Genomic DNA, 22,215 nt, shown 5'->3' on the forward strand with positions numbered 1-22,215 from the left:
TACACAATCCCTGGGAGCGGGATGGAAGGGAGAGAAAGAATCAAGAATTTGAAAAGTTGCCTTAGATCTTCAAGTGAAAATTATATTAGTGAAATTAAGGTTCTGCAAGTCATTAACCAACTTCTGCCATTACACAGTAGACCTCGTCTTATATATCCTTGCTATTCCTGGCTTAAGTCAGTTGGGGTTTTTTTGCTGGAGAAACAAAGAACAAGGATATATCAGATAAAGGCTGATACTACATATTGACAAACTTGTGCAAGAATATCTGGCACCAGACTACCCACTGCTGTTACCCCACATATGGCATATTTTGCTGTGCAATCATTTTGTCTTGGGGGCACACTCCAACGAGGGACTTGGATGAGGTCATGAAATATTGCCTTCACTTGGAAGGGAGGGCTTTGCTGCCATGAAGCTGGACAGAAGAGGCATAGGAGACACCACCATGCACTGACAACGCACAGCACTAATTCAGCTCAGCCATGGCTATCAATATGTGAGCAGTCCCAGCTTCGCTCATAAAAGGTACTTCACAAACATCTAACACAGGATTTTGTGAAATAAGGGCAGAATGGTTGTTGCAATAATTTGAAGAGATCCCACTAATTCCTTACAGCATACTGGACAGACACAGCCTGCATATGAAAGATTACTGGACTTGTTAAAAATATAAGGAGAAGAAACTGAATACTAGCTTCAAGAAGAAAGTAATCATCCCTACAGATGCATATATTTAAAGGATCCATTTACCCATATAATTTCTTACATGGGAAAATACTATCACAAGAATAAAGAAGGACATATTTCCATTTGCCATGTATTCTCTGCCCTGCTTATCTTTCATTCCTTTTATATATTTACCTATTAAATCTTACTCTTTGACTTTCTTCTCTTTCACTCCAGTCACAGTAAAGATAGGGAAGTTATATACAGGTGTATCTTTAAATCAAGAAAAAGCATCTGGTTATCTTTTGAACTGATTTACTGATACTTACTCCCATACTCCCTCCCTCTGGGTAAATGTAACTGTGCAATACCTTGGGCAATGTCATTTTATGTAAAACTTCCCAATGCTCTTCAAGTCATGTCATCATGTAATTATATTTTTTTCCTGTTGTGAAATAAGAGATGAAAAAGAGGAGCTTATCCCAGGAGATTTAAATAGGGGTAATGAAAATAGCTCTGCATAGTCTAGTACCTGCAGAATTCATTTTCCCATCCTGCAGAAGTGAGAGACATTAGAAGTTTTTTTCACTCTCTACCAGCAACCAAAAATTGTCCAGGCTCCAAGATTTCACATACAGCTAACAAAGAGATGTGGCTTCATCTGAGAATGCTTTACATCCCTCAGGATGTAAGAAACCATTTCAAGTCCTTGCTCTCAGTCATACACTGAGCATACAGAAGCCTTCCCAGTGTAACTCCCTATCTGAGAGCAGAAAGTTTCAATTTCAACAAACATTTGCCATTTAAAGGTACTTTTACCTCCCACTAAAGTCCACAGTAAATGTAAAATTTCTCCATATCAGGTTCAGAAATCCAGTGATCATTTTGTAAGATGCCATAAATACAAAACAAAATGTGAGTAATTTCAGAAAAGGTCTTCCCTTGGAAAGACCACATCGCAGCTATCTCAAAAAATCTTGACAGTTATCTGCACAAAATGTGGCACAGAATTCCAAAGGTTTTAAAGTTTAATGTCTGACTATGAAAAATTAGCATTTGTATTATAGTTTTGACCAAGAAAACAGGGTGATGGCAGTGAGTTTGAAATGCTGAAGAAAATATGAATCAGCAAAGAGTGATGTCTCTGTTACTCCATTAAGGGCTAAGTAAATGTCATAACTGACTGCGGTGCAAAAAACTCATTTCAGAAGACTGTACATGGTGGTTCTTTCCTAACAAAGAGAGTTCATGGAAAAAAAAAAAAAAAAGAAAAAAAACCACCGGCTGCTACTACTCTTGATTCAATCCCAAATAATGTAGAAATCAACCTGAGCAGACAAGTCCCTACACCTTGCATGGAAGAAAGGTTCTGTCATAAACCTTCAAGTCAAGAGAATATTTATAGTACCCAAAGCTCAGAAAATGCTCATACTCAGAATTCTGGAGAAACTGGCTGCTCATGGCTTGTTTACTGTTATTTACTCATACTGTTGTTTACTCATACTGTTTACTATGTAAAATCCTGGCTGGATGGCCATGCCTGGAGAGTGGTAGTTAACGGAGTTATATCCAGCTGGTGACTGGTAACAAGTAGTGTTCCCCAAGGCTCAATATCAGGGCCTGTTTAATATCTTTATTGACAACTTGGACAAGGGGATCGAGTGCACCCTCAGTCAGTTTGCAGATGACATCAAGTTGAGTGGGAGTGTTGATCTGCTGTAGGGAAGAAAAGCTCTACAGAGGGATCTGGACAGGTTGGATTGATGGACCAAGACCAGTGGTACGAGTTTCAACAAGGCAAAGTGCCAGGTTCTACACTTGGGTCACGACAACCCCATGCAATGCTACAGACTGTGGGAAGAGTGGTTGGAAAGTTGTCCAGTGGAGAAGGATCTGGGGGTGCTGGTCAACAGCGGCTGAACATGAGCCAGGTGGCCAAGAAGGCCAGTGGCATCCTGGCCTGTATCAGGAATAGTGTGGCCAGCAGGACCAGGGCAGTGATTGTCCCCCTGTACTCAGTACTGGTGAGGCTACACCTCATGTCCTGTGTTCAGTCCTGGGCCCTTCACCATATGAAAGACATTGAGGTACTGAAGAGTGTCCAGAGAAGGACAATGAAGGTGGTGAAGGGTCTGAAGCACAGGTCTCATGAGGAGAGGCTGAGGGAGCTGGGGTTGCTTAGCCTGGTGAAACGGAGGCTCAGGGGAGACCTTATCATTCTCTACAACTACCTGAAAGGAAGTTACAGCAAGGTGGTGGTCGGTCTTTTTTCACAGGTCACAAGTGACAGGATGAAAGAAAATGGCCTTAAGTTGTGCCAGAGGAGGTTTAGATTGGATACTAGGAAAAATACCCTCCCTGAAAGGGTTATCATGCATTGGAACAGGCCACCCAGGGAAGTGGTTGAATGGCCATCCCTGGAGATTTTTAAAAGATGTGATGTGGCACTTAGAGACATAGTTTGGTGGTGGTGTCCTGGTTCCAGCCAGGACAGGGTTAATTTTTGCAGTAGCCAGGAGGGGGTATGGCTAGGATATGGAGGTTATCCTATACCACCTAACATCATCGCTGGGGCAGAAGAAGGGAATATCTTCTGACAAGAAGGGTTTCCTTCTGGTCAAGTAAGCATGGCAGACGGAGTACCAGGGTGGCCCCACTTCGAGCTGGAGGCAGATGTTGGGTATTGTCTATAGTCGGGGGTTTCCGCAGTGAGCAATAACATTTCTTTTCTTGTACCCTCTGTCATTAGTATTGCTGTTACTATTAATTTTCTTATGTCATTGCTGTTTCCAGTAAATTGGTCTTATACCAACCCATGATCTTTACCTTTTGTGCCTCCAATTCTCTCCATCCCACCACAGGAGAGAGGGGAGGGAGGGGAGCAAGTGAGCTAGCATGGTTTGGAGACTCTCTGTGGGAGCACTAAACTGGGGAGTACTATTCCTAAACCACAACAGGTGGACTTGGTACTGCTGGGTTAACTGCTGGAATTTTCCAACCTAAATGATTTGATGATTCCACGATTTATGAGAACTTTCATACACAGAAACTGAAGCAAAGATCTCTTTGCTTCAAAGAGATCAAACTTGTCAAATTGGAAAGACTGATGTACTTATGATCAAACTGGAAATCCAAACCAAAACCAAAATACTGCTACCTGCTACTTAGCATCTCACCAGAGGAATTAAAAAGACAACAGAAAACAATTTATACTTTGCACTATGATCTATACTTTTCAAAAGACAAAATATTTTATTTTTGATTTTCAAGACAGTATTGACAGTATCATCATATTCCTAGACAGTACAGGATATATTGTATCACAATCCTCAATATCATGCTTCTACTTTTACTGCTTGTGAATTCCAACACCTCTTATTCTGGCCACGTGATATTAAAAGATTGAATTAATCATTCCATCTTGCTCATAGTGCAGATGGAGAGATAGAGATGGGCAATGAATACATTGGGAAAGTCAATTCTTCAAATATTCTCTTACTATATTAGATTCCAGGAGTGGGAGTGGGGGAGTGAAGAAAAAAATGTTGGTAAGATCATTAAGAGTAGTTTAAACTGCATCTTCTCTCTTCACAAAGACAGAGAATGTAATTTCCATATCGCAATCAAGCTCAAGAGCATTCAGCTGAAGGTCACATTCAGATCTGCCTCTTCCAGTCAACAAAATGCTCTGCTGCCACTCAAACAGTCCCCTTTGCTTCCTGTGGCTTCAGGGTGACAGTATTTCCATCAGGTGTAAATAAGTAAGCAGAAACCATGAGTTGGTATATGAAACTTAAAAGGTAATTGAAAGTTTCTGGAGTAGTTCACTTCAGAAAACTGTGCAATCACTTGTGAACTGAAGTGCTTGTTATCATATACAAAGCTTTGGTAATTAGAATCAGGAAGAGAGGTACAAGGTGATTAGAGATTATTGGGAAAAATCTAGTTAACAGGAAACATAGCACATAAACCAATCAGTACTAAAAGTTTCCCTGAGATACCTGCAATTAATTAAAATACAAAATGTTAAAAAGGACATTTCCATGTTATTAAAATTTTTTGAAGCGACTAATGATCAGAAGTCATTACAGCATCCACATTAATGTGAGATTAACCTCAGATACTACTGGCTTAATAAAAACATGCAAAATAGAATCATAAAATCATAGAATCAGCTGGGTTGGAAGGGACCTCCAAGATATCAAGTCCAACCCTTGATCCACTACCACTGCAGTTGCTAGGCCATGGCACTGAGTGCCACATCCAGTCTTGTCTTAAAAACCTCCAGGGACAGAGAATCCACCACTTCCCTGGGCAGCCCATTCCAATGTCTGATTACCTTCTCTGTAAAGAAATTCTTTCTAATATCTAACCTAAACCTCCCCTGACACAGTCTCAACATCCCTTCCTCTCCCTCTCTGCCCTACTTCCACATCATTCAAACCAGGCTCTGGTTAGCACATTTATTTCTTCAGCTTGCCTGAGCCTGGTGAAGAGTCTGGACAGTTGCAAAAGCTGTCCAGAGATTATTACTCATATAGGTGCCCATCTACCTCTGAGTATATGACCCAAAGCAGTGGCCCCAAGGGAGTGGCTCCATGGAACAGTATGTCAACAAGGCAGACACACACAAGGCTGCACAGCCCTAGAAGGTGCTGCCCTGTGCGGGGTGGTGCCTGAGCTTCATACCCCAGCTGCACAGGGCTCTGGGCTGCTTAACCCTCCACTGCCACATGCCACCTCCCAGGGCCACCAACCGGCCTCCAGTAGCAAAAATTCGTGATGGAATATAACTCCGTGGTTTTTTTCAGTTTATATTTTTTTAAAGATAGGAGCTGCACTGAAGCCCCCTGAGCCTCTGGACAGAGCTGGATTTTGTACACAGAATTACTTAAAAATTAGTTCTAACTTGGAATGAGAAAGTACAAAGGGCATGTACATGTTTTGTCTTCAAGACAGATACAGCATTTGTTTTCCAAATATGGAATTTTATTCATTTTTCTCTTCTTGGATAACAGGAGCAGGTCAGGGGTTTCAAATGGAGTATGAGTGTGTGACTACAGAAAGGTCTTGACTGTACTATAAATAATTTCCTAATTCTCTCACAACAGTTCTTTCTTAGGAAGAGACTGATTTCTTTTCAAGCTCCTCTTTCTTAGCACATGCTGAAGTGATCTCATACTCACAGATTTTCTTTCAATTTTTATCTTTCTTGTTCCTCATAAAATTTGCACCAAAGTTTTCACAGGAAAGTAACTGCTTTGCAATAGAGACAGCTAATTGTTTTGAAATATTATTTTTTTTAAATTAGCTGTTTTTATTCTTCAGGTAAAAACTTATTTTTGAATGAAATTTTATAGGCCATTAATCTAATGCAGATTCATGAGACTCAGGAAATTGGTTAACTTAAAAGAGCAGCTACTGTTCATGCTCTATAATTGCTCTTCATCAGAATTGTCAAAGATTTTTAATATGCAGTTACCACACAAATTAAAAGCTCTTATAGTATGTCTCCATTTAAGAGGCCATCATTCCACAGTGTCATTAGCTGCTATTAATATTTCAATTAGAGAGCACCACACACTCCCCTGAAGAAATGCACAACTACTCACGAAAAAAGTCCCACTATTGATAATGCTCCAGGAGTATGACACAAACATCCTATTTTCATTCCTACATTTAATTATCTTCTATTAATAGCTTGCCAAAATTATAATGGAGATTAGCTCCATTCATAGAGAAACATACATCTTTGTTGACCAACACCTTCCAAACATCCTGCTTCTAAAAAGGGAGGTGACAGCTGCAGGGACTACACTGCCCTTCTGCACAGCCACATTACAACTTCACTCTTCTACCAGGTATTCAAATGGGCTGATAAATCGTAGTGCACCTTGTCAGTCCTTCTCAGGACATCAGCCAGAACTATCAGAACTTTTCAGGCATCAGTGCTAGCAGGCTTTACACCTGCTTTTTGTTCCACCTGACCAGATGATTTAGCTCAAATATTATGGCTCTGCAACAGCCAATTTGATGTGAAATATTCTTTCAAGGCACGACTCCCTTCTCTTCTTTGAGGAAAAAAAAAAAAAAACAACAAAAAAACCCCCAAAACTTTGTTTATTATAATAGACCTTATAGTCTCGTTTTCATCATGCCAAGCTGATAATTAACTTCTAGGAAAGCTGATATACCTGGAGCCACCTCTCAAAGGATGGACCTTGCCTAGCCAGGGAACCAGTGACAGGACCAGAGGAAATGGCCTCACGTTGTGCCAGGGGAGGTCTAGATTAGATACTAGGAACAATTTCTTCACTGAAATGGTGGTCAGGCATTGGAATAGGATGCCCAGAAAAGTGGTGGAATCACCATAACTGGAAGTGTTCAAAAAACATGTGGATGTGGCACTTGGGAACACGGTTTAGGGGTGAACATGGTGGTGGTGGGTTAATGGTTGGACTTGATGATCTTAGAGGTCCTTTCCAATCTAAACAAATCTATGATTCTAAGTCCACAGACAGCCATTGACTATACACAGCACTTTTATTACACCTCATGTTAAAACAGCAAAAAGTTACACTTATGTTTAATTTCTACTGGACGCTAAATAATTTAAATCATTTGAATGAAGATTTCTTTTTGAAAACCACAAAGGAATTTAGCAATTTAAATATATCGGGGGAGGAAAAAAAGAGCTTGAGGAATAAAAGCCCAAGAGCTTGCACTGGCTTGTTTGGCAGCTCTCTTCTCTTTCTAATATTTCTCTCTCTAGGGCTTTCTCCATGAATATACAAGAAATTTCAAACACATGCCTTATACTGTGCATTGACTTTTAGGTGATTTGAGGGATTCCAGCCTTACATCTCCATCAACACCCCATAACACATGGTGTAAATCGCCAGCCCACTCACACTCAGTCCTCCAGTGGGGCTTTGCCACCAGTTAGGACCTCTCTCAGAAAAAAATCTCGGTGATGCAGAAGGTAAAAGGTGCACAGCTTCTTGCAGAGAGAGAAAAGCGAGCCCCTCCCAACTCTGTAAGCTGCACCAGCAGCTACTGCAGCCCTTACATCAGCATTTCTTTTGTTATTGCATTTGAAGCTTTGCAACTTTCCATACAGAAAATCCATCAGTGCTGAGGGTTACACCACCTTCATTTTGGCCACAGTACTACCTCCCTCCCAAGGTGCACTAGGACATCTAGCCACCATGTCTGTATTCTCATGCAGTATGTGACCAGCTCTGCTATACCAGCAAAAGCACACACTCTGCTCCAGATGCAGTTACCAGGATCCCCTGTTTTGCCTGGGGAAACAGAAAACATTCTTTTACTGAATAAACTGTCCAGTGAGTGCTGCCCTGCTAATCTATGTGGTACCTTTGCAGGGGAGTGCTTTGCCCAGCATGGCAGTACACCAGCACAGCCAGCCCCAGGCAGATTTACCCCGGAGAAGACAAGTGGTCAAGCTAAAAAACAGTAGTTGCAGTTGAACCCGAGGCAGATAGGAGTGCTGTCAATACAAAGAGGGACATCTAGAAAAACTCACCAGGATCATACCACCTACACTCCTGTGACAGCAGTATCGTTTCTCCAGGCAGCATGGGCACTTTGCCAGCCCTCTGTTTACCCAGCTCTTCTGCTATTGCGCACATCAGGGACTGGGCAGGAAGAAGAGGTCTCAGTATCTCACCCTCTAAACCGGGACCGGCCAAGCCAGAGGAGCATGCTGCAAAGCCATTTTGACACAGACCCCGATGCACTTGCAAGGAACAGATCATGCCTGCAGAGAGGCTGCTAGCAGAACAGCCACACCAGCCACACGCTGCCCACTGAGCCACCATGGTGGCTCCCAGCCTTAGTCCCTGTCACCACAGCCCTCATGCTGGCTGTCGGACTGCACGTGTAAAGATGACTTTGTCCTTTACAGCCAAGAGTGGCAGCTCTCACTTGTGTCTCACTAGAATATGAATAGCAATAATGGGTAAGCATTGAGAAAAAAAATTAAATCACTCTAAAAATGGAGATGAAAGAGATGGATAGAAGATATGTTTAACAGCAAAAATCCCAAAAAAGGTCATTACATTAGTGCATAAACAAGTATGCTGATGTGCCACTGTAAAATAACCCTAACAGGGCCATACTCACACTGAAATCCAGGCCTCAATGTTGCCCACCTATTTTATTGTTTTACACCCTCTTCCTTGTATCTTCAAATATCTCTCTCCTCCTTGGAATGCTGGATGATTACACATAATGACTTTAACAGATTGACTGCAAAAAAGAACCCATGAGAAACAACAGGAAGAAGACATGTCTACAACCAAGTGCAAAGAACTCTGCTAGTGCCTACTAGGCAATACTAATGGCAGCATCTGCAGCTCTCAAAACTTGCTTCTGACTCAAATTAGTTGCTCTTTAAATATCTGTATCATATAATTAGGAAGTACAGCATCATCGAGAGAACATTTCTTGACCTTTTTCCTACTAATTTTCAGCAGACTATTTAATGTTAAAATCATACACCATGCAATGCAGCAACTCCAGTTAGGAATGCACAAGTAAGACTGGCATATAGATGGTAGTATTAATTAGCAGGAAAGCACTCCAGTAGGCATATTAGATGATATCAGTATTCAACTGGATGACTTTATTCATTAACAAGATGTTATTTTGGAAAAATATGTCCAAGAAGTCCTTGTATATCAGCTGTAAGAAGCATTTCATAGCACAAATGTTCCATTTCCAGTAATAGAGGTTATATCTAACTGCCAGAACACCAGCACTTACTGCTCTGTAGACACTCTGTTCACTGGGACACATTCAGTAAAAAAATTACAAGGTCATCTCTTCACTGTGTCAGTCCTGGTTTGCAGAAAATGTAGTGCCAGTAATGCTTTGTTTGCTAAGTCCTTTCATTCTGCGTAATAGGTAGACTGTTGCAGCTTTTATAAGCCATTTGCAATGGTACCGCTGAACTTTTTTTAAAGAATGAGGTCTGATGCCAACTCATCTGTAATTTCCTCAGCCGGGACAGGTTGACATGTTTGTAAAATACTGTTACACAGAACTACCTGTTTCTGTTTTAAAAATAACCTTTCTAGAACAGAGAATAACTTCTGGGTTGGCTTTGTAAAGAACACAGCCTATGGGCCCTAATATCAGCTATTTTGGTACAAATGTCTAACACAGAGCATCACCCCCTCCTGCTGCAGCACACCACACCCGGGCAGCTGGAGGTGCCCCCTCACCTGCAGTGTAGCAGGTTAAAAACTTAATTTCAAACTCATTGAACACTCATAAGGCTCATTAACTTCAGTTCCTGGTTTGTACGCATGAAAAACCCAGTGTGAGATGCAAAGTCAGGAGGTGACCAAGCTTTGCTTTCCTTTGGTGTGACCTCGTTTTCTCATTCTGGTGAAGCTCATGTCACAGAGGGTAACTCAGTGCAGAGCTTATCGAGGTGACTCCTCATAGAGTCGAAAGGGTGTTTAGTTACATCAACCATATTACTAGTGTGCCAACAAGGAAAATAAAATGTTTTAACTGTCCCCTCAAGATCCTCCTTCAGAAACAAGTGCAGTGCATTTTTTTAGGTCCAACTTTCCTTTTTTTTTTTTTCTCTGCAGGCTAATTTCAAATATTGAGCAATGTTAGCAGTCATGGTTAGGCACTCCCTCAGATGGCAAAATGACCATGTCCCAGAAAGCATACTCTGGCAGAAAACAGGCACACTACAAAAAGCAGAAGTGTATCAGAGCCAAGCACTCTTACTCAGCTTTACACAACTGAGACACTGTTTTGGATAGGATGGGGGATGTAGTTTTCTTGCCGAATGAATTTTCTGTGAAGTATCAAGCGCCTCCTAGCAGAGCACAAATACAGTGAAAACAAACGTCATCATTTTATTACAAAACTATTTCACTTTCTTTTCTCTTAAAAGCAATCCTGATATGAAGCAAAACTTCACTGCTTTTTATGGTTGTTTGTTTTAGGAACTGTAACTGTCAAACATTTTTTTCCTCACTGTCAATATGCCCACTTGAATCTTGCTATATTCTACCACATTGCAGCTTTAATGCAGTAATTGATACAATATGGTAAAGCCACAAACCAAAATCACTCTGTCTGTAATGACATCTGTAATTTAGAAACTTAAGGAGGGGAAGCTTAAACTGGCAAGCAACAGTTTCTGAAAACACCAAGAGGGGACTGCATGGGTACATTTTTACTCCATAACTGTGCAAATCTTGAACCTTGCCCTGTCTGTAAGGCAAGGCACATAATCTTAGTGACACTGTTATCAAAATATTTCTGAAGAATGCATTTGTTCAATGCATTAAAAGCTTTAACACGACTGAACTGAATCAAGAATTACACGTTGGGGCACACGGGACTTCAACACTACTCCAGCACTGCATGGGGAAGCCCCAGGTAAAGCATTTGTGGTGGGGCAGTATCTGCATGGTCTAAGCAAACTGACATCTTACTTATGTACTACAAAAACATCTCTAAAAATAACATCATGGGGTCCATGGATTCTTCCTCCTGCCTTCTGACCTTGCAAAACATTACAAGGCTGCTTCAGCACTCACATATAAACCAAACAAGACTTCAGGTTGTGCAACTTGTCCCACACAGGCAGCCTCATAGTGGAGTCCACATCAGGTCCTGTGTGACTCAAGACCCTCATCCATCCAACTGCCCTGTCAGTAAAGCTCTTATATTCCTTAGCCAAGTTTCTACAACCTCCAGCACCTTCAGCTGAAGTGTGGCTGAGTGGAATTTGGTTAAACAACTTTTTTTATGATGTAAAGGAACAATTACATTTTCTAGCTCATTTTCTTGAGTTGCAGCATCTCATCATTAGCACGAGATGTTAATGCTAACAGAGTTCGCTCTATGACCTAAACAAGCAGATCTTACTCCAAACAGTCCCAAAACCACATGACACTGAGTGACTGCAGAAGCTCCTATTTGCACAACCAGCTAATGCTCGGGGTTAAGTATCACACTTACTGGTATAGTGGTGAACTTGAAAGTAAACACCACGTATCCTTTGCAAAGATATCATCTACCCATCTTTAGATCTAAATGCCCTACTTGCACAAACACAATCCATCATCTGGCTCTGAAATTCATCAATGCTTCAGCTGTATGAGCACAAAGCAAACACCCAACCTTCCACCTATAATACTCGACACCCCCTTGCCTTCTTTCCTTTGTTCTACATTAACAAGGGAGAACAAGTTCCTGTTTATCAAAGAAGGAAGGACCAAGCAATAGAAATGCTCATTCACATCTGCTGAAACTGTTGATTTTATGCTTGTTGCGACTAAATCATCTAAACTGAAACGTCCTCGCAAGCAGAATAATGACTAAATAAAAGAAGGTTTTTCCTTCACCTGTACACTCACTGGAATACCACGAGTCCATTTCCATCTTGCTACGATGCAGATAATGGCAGAAAATGAGATGCTTACATTTAAGCCTTTTACTCAGAATTTTACCTAAAAATGTCTTTATTTACACTTCACATTCTCCCATATTTTGGTAGAATGCAGTTGCAATTGCCTCCTTCAACAACAGAATAATTTAGACTTTCAGCTTATGAGTTGTGGGGGGAAATACTCCTCTTACTTTTGAAGCCCATCTATATTTGGGAGATCAAGTCTTAAAATAACTCATTTTAGACAGAATGATTCTACGGATACTAACCTTTGAAGCATAACAGAAGACAAAATGGATATATGGAAACCAAAAAGTTGTGGTTTGCATTTAAAAAAGCATCACATACGCAGCCCACCTCAAAATACCACTATTTAAAGATATTTAAAGAGACACACTTGTGATGCCAGCATTTCTAGTGGTTCTGAAGGCAGATCCACGCAAAATGGATCACTTTTAGAGATTAAGTCCCTAAATATATATTTGGACAGCTAACTTAAGGAGTTAGTGCAGAGAGTCTGCAGGCTCCTTTTTAGGCCATGATTTGTATCGTTTTAATCTTAGCCTAAAAATAAATATAAAATGAATGAATAATTTTGTAGTCTAAGTGCAAACTTATCACTCGGCAGTGTCACCTTCTGCACAATCTTCTCAGGGCGGCCAACCAGCCCAGGGAAGTAGTAACATCAGGGGAAAAGCCCTGGCCCATCCCCTTCCTTCAGGCATGTGCAGACCAGAAAGCAGCCCCAGCAACACAAAAACACAGGGAAAACACTCTGGAGGAATCTGTTTTTCTCTCTGCAGAGCACAGCAACTTTCCTAAACAGCCTAGAGAAAGGGCAGAAGTGCAGGCAAGAGACCAACTCTGCAGACTGAGCTGATCGCCTCGCTGCAGGAAGAGCTGTCTCTGGGTAAAAGAAGAATTTTATCTTCCATCAGCTCTAATATGCATTGCCAAAAAAGGCACAAAAAGCATATGCCATGGTCTTAACAACTGACAAATACTGTCATATATTATCTCTGAATTTATATCTCCAAAAAGAATTGTGAAATCTTCGTGAACACTGATGAAGGGGAGGTGGGGTGGCATGGGCAGGGCGTGAACAAGGTGGTTAATCTGCTTGAAAGACTACAGCAGAACTAGTTCACGGGAGTGCTTTAAGTTCACCTGGGCATTGCATCATACTTTCAGAGACACCAATGCACAAGGCTGTGCTTTTCTTACTTAATTTCTCTGACCAGGCATGCAGAAATATCCTAGCAGCAATGCCAGTCCTGTATTCACACCACCACGGGGTAAACTTCAGATCATTCTCAACCCACTGCGCATGCAAACCACTCAGCAAATCATGTACAGCACAAGTATACTTCTGCCTACTTTCACCATGGTTTCAAAGCACACAGGTCACATTCTCCTGTTCTTTCTTACACTTTGAATCCAAGAGCCACACAGAAATAACACAGCAAAGACCAGCACCAATGTATGTACTCCCTGCCCAGGAAATAAAGTGGGGTTTAGAATTAGAGACTAGAAGAGAGACATCCTGCATATGGAAGGTTCCACTCATCCGTAAGACTGGCTTTCTCACCATAGCACTCGCTCCCTTGGAACCTACCAGATTTATGATCAGTGGCAATTGCATGTGCATGTTTATCTATGGCAGATGAATGTGTCAAAGTATCATTCAGAAAAAGCCCCCTAAACCCAGGCTCACACATGCTAGAGGACAGGTCACAGTAACAGCTGCATCTCCCTTCTTCTCCAACGTTTTGTTGCTGTAAACTCCTCACTGGCCATTTGGGAGCACAGGGTTTTGAAGATAACAGAGCTCATTGACAGCAGCATGGAAACACCAAAAGGTGTTTTACAGAGTTCTAAAATGTCAGATTACAGGAAGGTTAGTAATTTAGTATTTTTAAGTGCTATCAGCATTTCAGACAGGAATTGGAGGGTCCTGCTAAAATTTCAGTATTTTCCCTAGATGGACCCACTTCTTATCTGTTCCCATCAATAAAACAATTGCATTTTTCACATCTAACTGTTGTTAAATTCCATCTGTTCATATAAGTTCTGCTGTGGGCTCAAGAAACTACAATTTGGTGTCAAACCACTCAGTGCATCCCAGAGAAGAAACTCACAGCAAACCGCACTACCACCCATAAACCAGAATTATGCATTGTTTGCAAAACCACTTTATTTTTCTCTCTCTCACACACATCAGAAAGCCATGTTTGAGAAGATGAAGATTCACACACACATCACAAGGTTATGTTTGAAAAGATGAAGGTTTCCCTTGGAGAACAGCACTTATGACATGGATGGAATGTTTCTGGCATGAGCTTTCCTGATGCTGACTTGACGTCTTCCTTGTTATGATTGCAAATTCCTATCACTGTAAACCTCACTGATGACTCATGAAAAAAAAAGCACACAAAAAAAGCAGAAAGAAAAAAAGGGAGAATGAAACCCTTTCAGTAGCAGTGTCCATAAAGACAGTGATAAACTGAGACATAAGATGTCTCAAATTTAAAAGCAAGGCAGTATCCATTGGAGAAATAAAAGACAAATTTCTCATTCTTAGCTGCAAGTATTTGGGGACAATGAATAGACATAAAATTGTATGTAATGAAAGAAATCGCCTTTTTAAAAATAACCTTATTCTACTACTGCTTATTCTGTGCTATTGGTCATTATGTTTTTGAGTCTGAGGATAGTTTCCTCGCTGTGCTGAGCTCAATGCCCCAGCATTTTCCCCCTTATAGGCAATTTTAGTCCTACTGAGCAGTGTGTCCAAGTGTACATCACTGTGGAGAGAGGAATCACTGGCTCTGCCTTTTCACACCATGGCACAGGTGCTGTAGCCTCAGTGGACTGGAATAAGAACCTAGTTTAAAACTAATTTTAAACTGAGTTTATCCGCTCTCAAAGAACAGTCTCTCCGTAAGAGAAGAAACACTGGGGAGCTGGGCTTCTCCTCCCTGCTGTTCCCACCCAGCACTCTGCCCACACAGGGCCAGGGAGAGGAGACAGGACAGAGGATTTGGAAAACTCAAGTTACTGGAAATAAGTGTGATGCAAGGAAACCAGCACAGTGTGCAGCAGGTAATAGTCTTCTCAACATCTCTGAAAAAATCATACATCTGATCAGCATTTCAAAGCACTGCAAATGTCAGCACCACTTCTGTGAACACTAACCTTTTCTTTTGGCACCAAGGGAAATCTATAACACCACTCAGTGTGAAAATGTCAATATAAATGCTCAAAAATCTTAATATTTTAACATTTCAGAGTTCTAAGGGACTGTCATTTGGAAATAGTTGCTCCAACAGCCTCTGAATTTTTAAAAATATATAAATCAAATTTTATTACTAGTTTTTAAAACACAAGGTAAGCCAAAAGACAGTAGTTTATTTTTGATTTTTCCAGGTTTTTTTAATACTAAAGTTAATTCTCTTGTGACATTTTAACCCAACTGCAAGGGCACTGAAAATGACTGCAAAAGCAGTAAAAATCTATTTAATTGATTTTTATCATTCAATTTAAAGGAAATGTTTTTGTATGTAAAATGACAGCACTATAAACAGCAACTGCAAGGATGTTTTGAAATTCTAGTTTAAACAGTATCAAGTCATTAGACATGCTTCACTGGCGTGCTTTTCAGGCAGATATAAAATTATGTTGTATCTTTAAGTTCTCTCTAGTGCACCAAATAATATTACTAAACAACCAAAACCAATTTCGGCAATTTCCCTGCATCCACTAAAAATAAAAAATGTCTTGAATTTAGCAGAATATTAATTTGGAGAAGATACAATAAGACAGACCATAGTCTTGTCCTAGAAAAAAAAGAAAAAAAAAAAGCCACAAAACTTTTGTGACTAGGAGACTCCTCTCGGCAGAGTCAATAAGACAGCCTAGACTAGATAGCACTGCACCACCAGAACTGGGATCACCAGACCTTCAGAAAGACATCATCCTCTGAGAAGAACACTCAGAGATGGAGATCATTGAAAGGAGAAGGGTGTGCAAAGACTAAAATGCAATTTTTCCAGCACAAAGTTTCCTTTACCCAGTTGTCACAGAATATGTAAAACACACTACTTCTGTGCTTGTACCCATATACTTCCCTTCTTTCAGAAAAGATGTCCCCAGGCAGCCCTTTTTTTTTTAAACTGTCACACAGAAACGACAAAATCAAGAACTGCATGTCACTTTTAAGTTTTCAGAATGCCTATAAAACATTACAAATAACCAATTTGTACTTCTTCTGCTTTTAATATTCCTGCCTGTGTGAAAAATGCTCCTGTAAAGCTAATTGGACACCAGGACAACCTTCAAAATTATCTAACACACTGCTGCAATAGAAATTTAAATAATACACCCTTTCCATAAATAATGCAGAACTTTATTGCCTTCATTTAAACCAAAGCATCTCAGACACAGTTTGCTGGAAAAATTCACCTTTTCAACTTGTTTGATTCAGGCTTTTCTTTTTTTCTTCCCATAGTCCTTGATGGCAGAGAGAGGTGAAATGTGTGCAAAGATTGGCCAGACAGACAAAACTCCCTTTACTTATGCTGCTACCCCAAGAAACCTCACTTAGGCCCAATGAATTTTAATCCTGAATTCGCAATACTTAGCTGGTGACAAAAGGCAATTCATCTTCTTTTGACGTAAAGTACGTACTTTGAGAGCCCGTTCAAAAATTCACTTTTGCAGCATGAAAGCACTCAAAAGCTGAAGTTTGTTCCTCTATTGCCCCTCCAAAAAGATGTCTCTGCTGTACCAAAAAGGAAACATTAGGCTGTGGATTTAAAGTAGATGTCAAGAAACACAAACATAAAGCTGACTTAATAGCATAGTTTGGAAATGTGTTCTGGGCCCACCCTTGGCAGTAACACCGGGGTTTAACTCAAGTTGTAGCAATATTTCAATTTTGGTTCTCCACCCAAATAAACAACAGAAAATTATGTTGATAAATGAAAAACACCACACATATTTAAGCGAGAGAAACCATCTAAACTTCCAACATTTTTCATCCTCATTTTTTTTTAATCCAAAAGATTTGTACAGCATTTTTAAAAAATAACTTACAAGATCAAAAAGAAAATAAATGCATAGCTTCAAATCCTTAGAATATAACTTTCCCCTGTAGCAGTAGAGTTCAAAGTCATAAAGTGCTGCAGATATGAACACACATCAGACAAATAATCTAGTAACTAACTTATTTTTCTCATTTATTTAACAATATTCCAGGCTTAGAACATTAAATAAAAATCTCACAGACAATGGGTAGGACTAACAATGGTTTTTGCTCTTTTTTTTTTTTTTTCTTCTCCTTTTTTTAAAAGAATGCTGAGACACATCAATTGAACTGACTACAATTTTATTTTGGATACCAAAAAATAAAAAGAAGCTGGAAGGAAGAGAGTAGTGCATTGCACTGATCTCAGTACAACTGCTCGTAAGCGTCACCATATACGTTTAGCCCCAGGAGGACGAAGATGGAAACAATGCTGCCAAGAGGGGTAGGCCAAGTGCGGACCAGGGGAGTGGTTCTGCGCTCTGCCTTGGCTGTGAGGGCATGGCTTTGCATTATGCTCACGTAAGGAAGGATCCACACACCTCGCACTAGCATTTGCGCAGCAACTTGAGGGCTAGCAGTGGTGGTAGCAGTGGAGGTGGAGCAAGCAAGAGCAGCTGGTTCTCAACGGACATAAAAACCAAGAGGTCTTCCTGGCAGGCTGCTAGGGTGCAGGTATCTCGCTCCCTTCTGTAATTTGATTTTGCTGCCCTCACAGATAGGCCTACATACCTGTGGGAGTTTAAGCCAAGCCTGCGTTTTGCACCTTGGGCAATCACATACACCTCTTTCTTCAGTGGACGTGGAGAGTAGCAATATTCAACAGGATGCACAGTGCAGGTACTTTGTACAAGTGCAAATCATTTTCAGCCACACCACCTGCTAAATGTGCTTTTCCCGGGCTTAAACATGCTGTGTAGTTTGCTATTACTTACTTCACTGTTCCTTCACTCTAACCTCTGCTCTTCCTCCCCACCCACCTGCCCATTCCCAGCACCTAAAAAGAACACAGAGGCCTCAAGCTTCCAAGAACTATTAAACCTAAACATAAATAGTTTGGCAATATATTCAATTCCATTGCTATTCTCATTTTTGTACGTTCCTGCTGCCTGTGCCCTTTTTACAACCAAACGTCCATGGGTGCCACCATGATTAAAAAATACTTAACTTTCTTCCTCCAGAACAGTAACAGTCAGTCTTCAACAGACCTCTCTCCAGAAAGATTGTGCTCAACATAGTTGTAGACTGAGGTGAGGAAAGGTGAGACACCAGTAACAGAAATAAAACCCCAAGCAAACCTTGACTGTAAGTGGAAAACGCCAGGAGTCCTCCACTGCACCTCAGAGAAAAAAAGACTACTCTGTATCTAGCATAAACTCTAATTTTGTTTATGACCTGCAGTATTTCATAAGAGATGTGGGGCTTCAGGTTGGTTTCTTTTCTTTTTTCTTGTTTGCCAAGTTCCCAAAAGGTCTTAAAACACTGATGCTTAGAGACACAAAGGGAGCAATTACAATACACAGCTAATCAGAAACAGCACTCAAACATCAGACTGGATGGGACTAAAGTCCACTCTACAAACTGAATCAAAAAGAGATAGGAGAAAAAAAGTTTTTAAGTGCTAACAGAGTAAGAAACTACTTTAAGGACTCACTAAATACATGTGAGGAAACAGAGGGGTCCCCTTCTTTTAAATATATTTACATAATATTAAAGCTTTTTATTTTGCTTTTCTTGCCAACAAAATTTTCTAGCTACACTGGGCAAAGTTCCCATTAAATTAAGAGGTTAACGATTTTGTAACATAGACAAACTGTTAGACCCATGGTCTGTAGATGTCTCCCTGGCCTCTCCTTCCCTTCTTCCCTCCCTCTGTTGCCTGATCCTTGCCTGCTTCGCACCACGTGGATCAGCCACAGCATCTGCAGGAGGCGCAGGTAACACAAAGCTGCCTCGACCCCACACTTCGTTACCACTTCATAAAAGCAAAAGAGACTACAATCAGGGCTTGCTTAGACACAAAACAAAACAAACAAAAAACCCCACAGTTTTGCCATTTAGCTGTTGTTGTTAAATGGTAAAACTGAACTAATGTGGACATATCAATACCAGTTTAGAAGTGTTTATAACATTTACACCACACTGAAAAGGAAAATAAATTATCCCAGTATAAATGCATCTACACTACAGCCTATGCCAGCACAGTATCAGTTAAAATAATAACAGATCAGACCCCTAATCAACAGAATTATACCAGCTGAACTTTTGTAGCATAGACCAGGCCTAAGACATGAGGTAGTGAAAAATCAGGCTCAAGATCTTTTTTCATTCCATAGCATCGATATACTCTAAAAATATTCACTGCTCAGATTTATAGATTTTAAAAATGTTTAAAATCCAAACTTTTAAAGCTAGCATCCTGCCTTACACAGGATTTACAAATGGAGGCATAAATCTTAAAAACTCCCTTGCTCAGGGACCTAATTCAGGAAAATATTTTTATGATAGAAAGCAAATAAGCATGTGTTTGTCTCCCACTGAAGCAAGTGGAAAGGAAGCACATGGGTAAGTGCTTTCTGAAATCTGGGCCACAGTCAGAAATCATGGTCTTTGCAGAATTTATTTCCTCACTCATTTCAGTGCTGTTTAATCACAAGTCATTCATGTTTTAAGACAGCAGGAAAAACACAGACAATGGAAGCTAAATCAAGTTTGTTACAACTGTTCAATATTTACAGCATCATAGCATAAAACAGAAGTATTTTTGGTAACTTAAGACAAATACTTTTTTCTTTGTTATTAAATGTACCGCTGCAGTCCTGTTAAACAAACCCACTGTCTCGAATATTAAAGAAATTGTTGTTTATGTTTACCGAGTCATTTAAATTAAAAATCTGTTCCTGTTCCAAACCCCACTCTCCTTCATCTTCATCCTCTGGTTCTGCCTCGGACCCATTCCGACTGTTTTCGTACAAAAAGATCTGCTCATCCACATGAGCCGGGGCTAACCGGTTTCTCTTTGCACTCACAACATTAGCAGAAGAACCAAAAAGGCGTTCAGGGAAGACCCTTGTGGCCAGAATACACCAGTATTTTTGAAGAACCTTTGGTAAAACTGGAAACAGTGCTAGTCTGTCAGACCACCACTTCAGTGGGTCTTCATTCAAACCGAGGACCTTTTGTGACTTGAAGTTGCTCAACTCCTCGACGATTTGAGCATGCCACTCCTCCTGGTCTTCAACGCCTCCTGTCTGGCAGAAGATCTCTGCAAGCATATTGTTGATGACACTAGTAGGAGGAGGAGTGGAAGAGATGATGATTTTTTTCATAGGAGGTTCTTCTGTAACAGTGAAGAATTTCTCTTCAGTCCTAAAGCTATTTTCTTTTACTTTCTCCAGCAGGCTTTTTGCTTCTTCCACCACTCTGTTTTCCACCTGCTGCCTCTCAAAGGCTGAAAGAAAAGGCAGTTTTTTGTAGCGGGGATCCAAGAAAGTTGCAACATTGAGAAACATGTCTATCTCAGGTGTGTGCTGGTAGGTGGTTGACAACTCTTTAGCAATCACCTCCTTTGCCATGCTGATTTCTTTCAAATCATTCTCTTTGATGTTCAGGGTAGTATTCAGAAGCATGTGGAGAAGTGGCTTCACCATACTTATTGTGGGGTACTTTGAAGCAGACATCATCTCCGCAACCTGCTTAAAAGGCTGCAGCAGCTCCACCAGCCCTTCGATTGTATTCCACTCACTGGATTCCAGCATGAGGTGGTGGTTGTTGCTGTCCTCCACGAGAACAGCCGCAATGACAAACTGCTGCTCCTTGAGGCGCTGCAGCATAGCGAGAGTGCTTCCCCACCAGGAAACACGGTCGCTTACCAGCATGCAGTGGAGAATATTCTGCTGCTTCTGCTTCTCGCTCAGCATGTACATTGCGACCGTGGACTGCTGAAAATACTCCACCAGTTTTCGGCACCTGGCAAGAAGGTTGCAAAGTTTGGGGAGCTGAAAAGCTTGTTGTATTCCTGTGTTAAAAGTGTGCCCCAAACAAGGCATCTGTACGGGAATATCTAGGAGAGAGCAAGCTTTCACAATGTCTTTACTGTAATCTGTTGTAGCACCAAAGACTTTTGTATTGATCCCCCACTCAATGAACGTTTCATAAAGGACTCGTGTAATAGTCTCTGCAGTATTATCCTCTGGCACTTCAAACGTTTTTAAACACCGCGAGTTCACAGCCAGGCAGTTGGCAGCACTGCTGCTGAGAAAGTGAACCGCAACCGTTACGTACGACCTGTTCTGGTTTTCGCTCCTCCACATGTCTGTGGATATGCCACACCACAGAACCTCCGTGAGTTCTTTCAGCACAATTTCTCTAATAGCACTGTACTTTTCGGGAATAGCTTTTGTACAGAAGTACTTCCGGCTCGGAAGTTCATACCTGGGGTCTGCTGTTCTCAAGAGGGCCTTGAAGGTGGGTTCATCAACAATGGAGGCCGGATACATGCCCTCGCAAATTAAGCTGATGACTGCAGATGTCAGTTCCTGATGTTTTTTGTTTTCGTAGTTCTGGTAGGTCTTCATGATGAGGCTATCTTGAACAACCTGCTGCGATGACTCTGGCTTGATCTTTGAAAATGCTGTAGCAAAGGCTTCCCTCATTTGCTCAGTGTTACTTTTCACAAATTCACAGAATTCATCAGGGTGATTTTTCTCAAGGTGGTAGGAAAGGTTGGACGTGTTTCCTGAATAGGCAATTTGTGCCATGCAAATACGGCAGTAGATCTTCTTCCACTGTAATATGCATCCTTCTGCATTGGTATCAAACCCAAAGTACTTCCACACTTTACTCTTTGCTCTTGGGTGAGCCACTAACTTTAGGTCTGATGGGGAACCTTCTAAACTTTTATTCTCCATTGCTTCTTGGCCACCGTCCCACCTTTTGATCCTTCACTCATTAATGAGTACCTGACAAAGGCAGCAAGATAAAGATACAATGAGAAAGCACAAGTTTGACCACACTC

The 22,215-nt window shown here is 40.9% G+C and overlaps 2 protein-coding genes across 9 annotated transcripts in view; both read right to left on the bottom strand.

The window, feature by feature from the left end:
• The window catches only part of DHRSX (dehydrogenase/reductase X-linked), a 208,980-nt gene that overhangs the window by 136,921 nt on the left and 49,844 nt on the right, over positions 1–22,215 (bottom strand). The window lies entirely within an intron of this gene.
• ZBED1 (zinc finger BED-type containing 1) overlaps positions 17,329–22,215 on the bottom strand; it is a 50,763-nt gene continuing 45,876 nt past the window's right edge. For all 7 annotated transcript variants that reach the window (XM_027751285.2, XM_027751283.2, XM_027751284.2 and 4 more), the window contains one exon: positions 17,329–22,159. In XM_027751285.2, the coding sequence (XP_027607086.1) occupies positions 20,021–22,108 (2,088 nt within the window). In that variant the 5' untranslated portion in view covers positions 22,109–22,159 and the 3' untranslated portion in view covers positions 17,329–20,020. The remainder of the gene's footprint in view (positions 22,160–22,215) is intronic.

Source organism: Pipra filicauda, unplaced genomic scaffold (genome assembly GCF_003945595.2).
Source record: "Pipra filicauda isolate LSUMZ 115617 unplaced genomic scaffold, ASM394559v2 scaffold68_size4259465_pilon, whole genome shotgun sequence".
In the NCBI taxonomy this organism is placed as follows: domain Eukaryota; kingdom Metazoa; phylum Chordata; class Aves; order Passeriformes; family Pipridae; genus Pipra; species Pipra filicauda.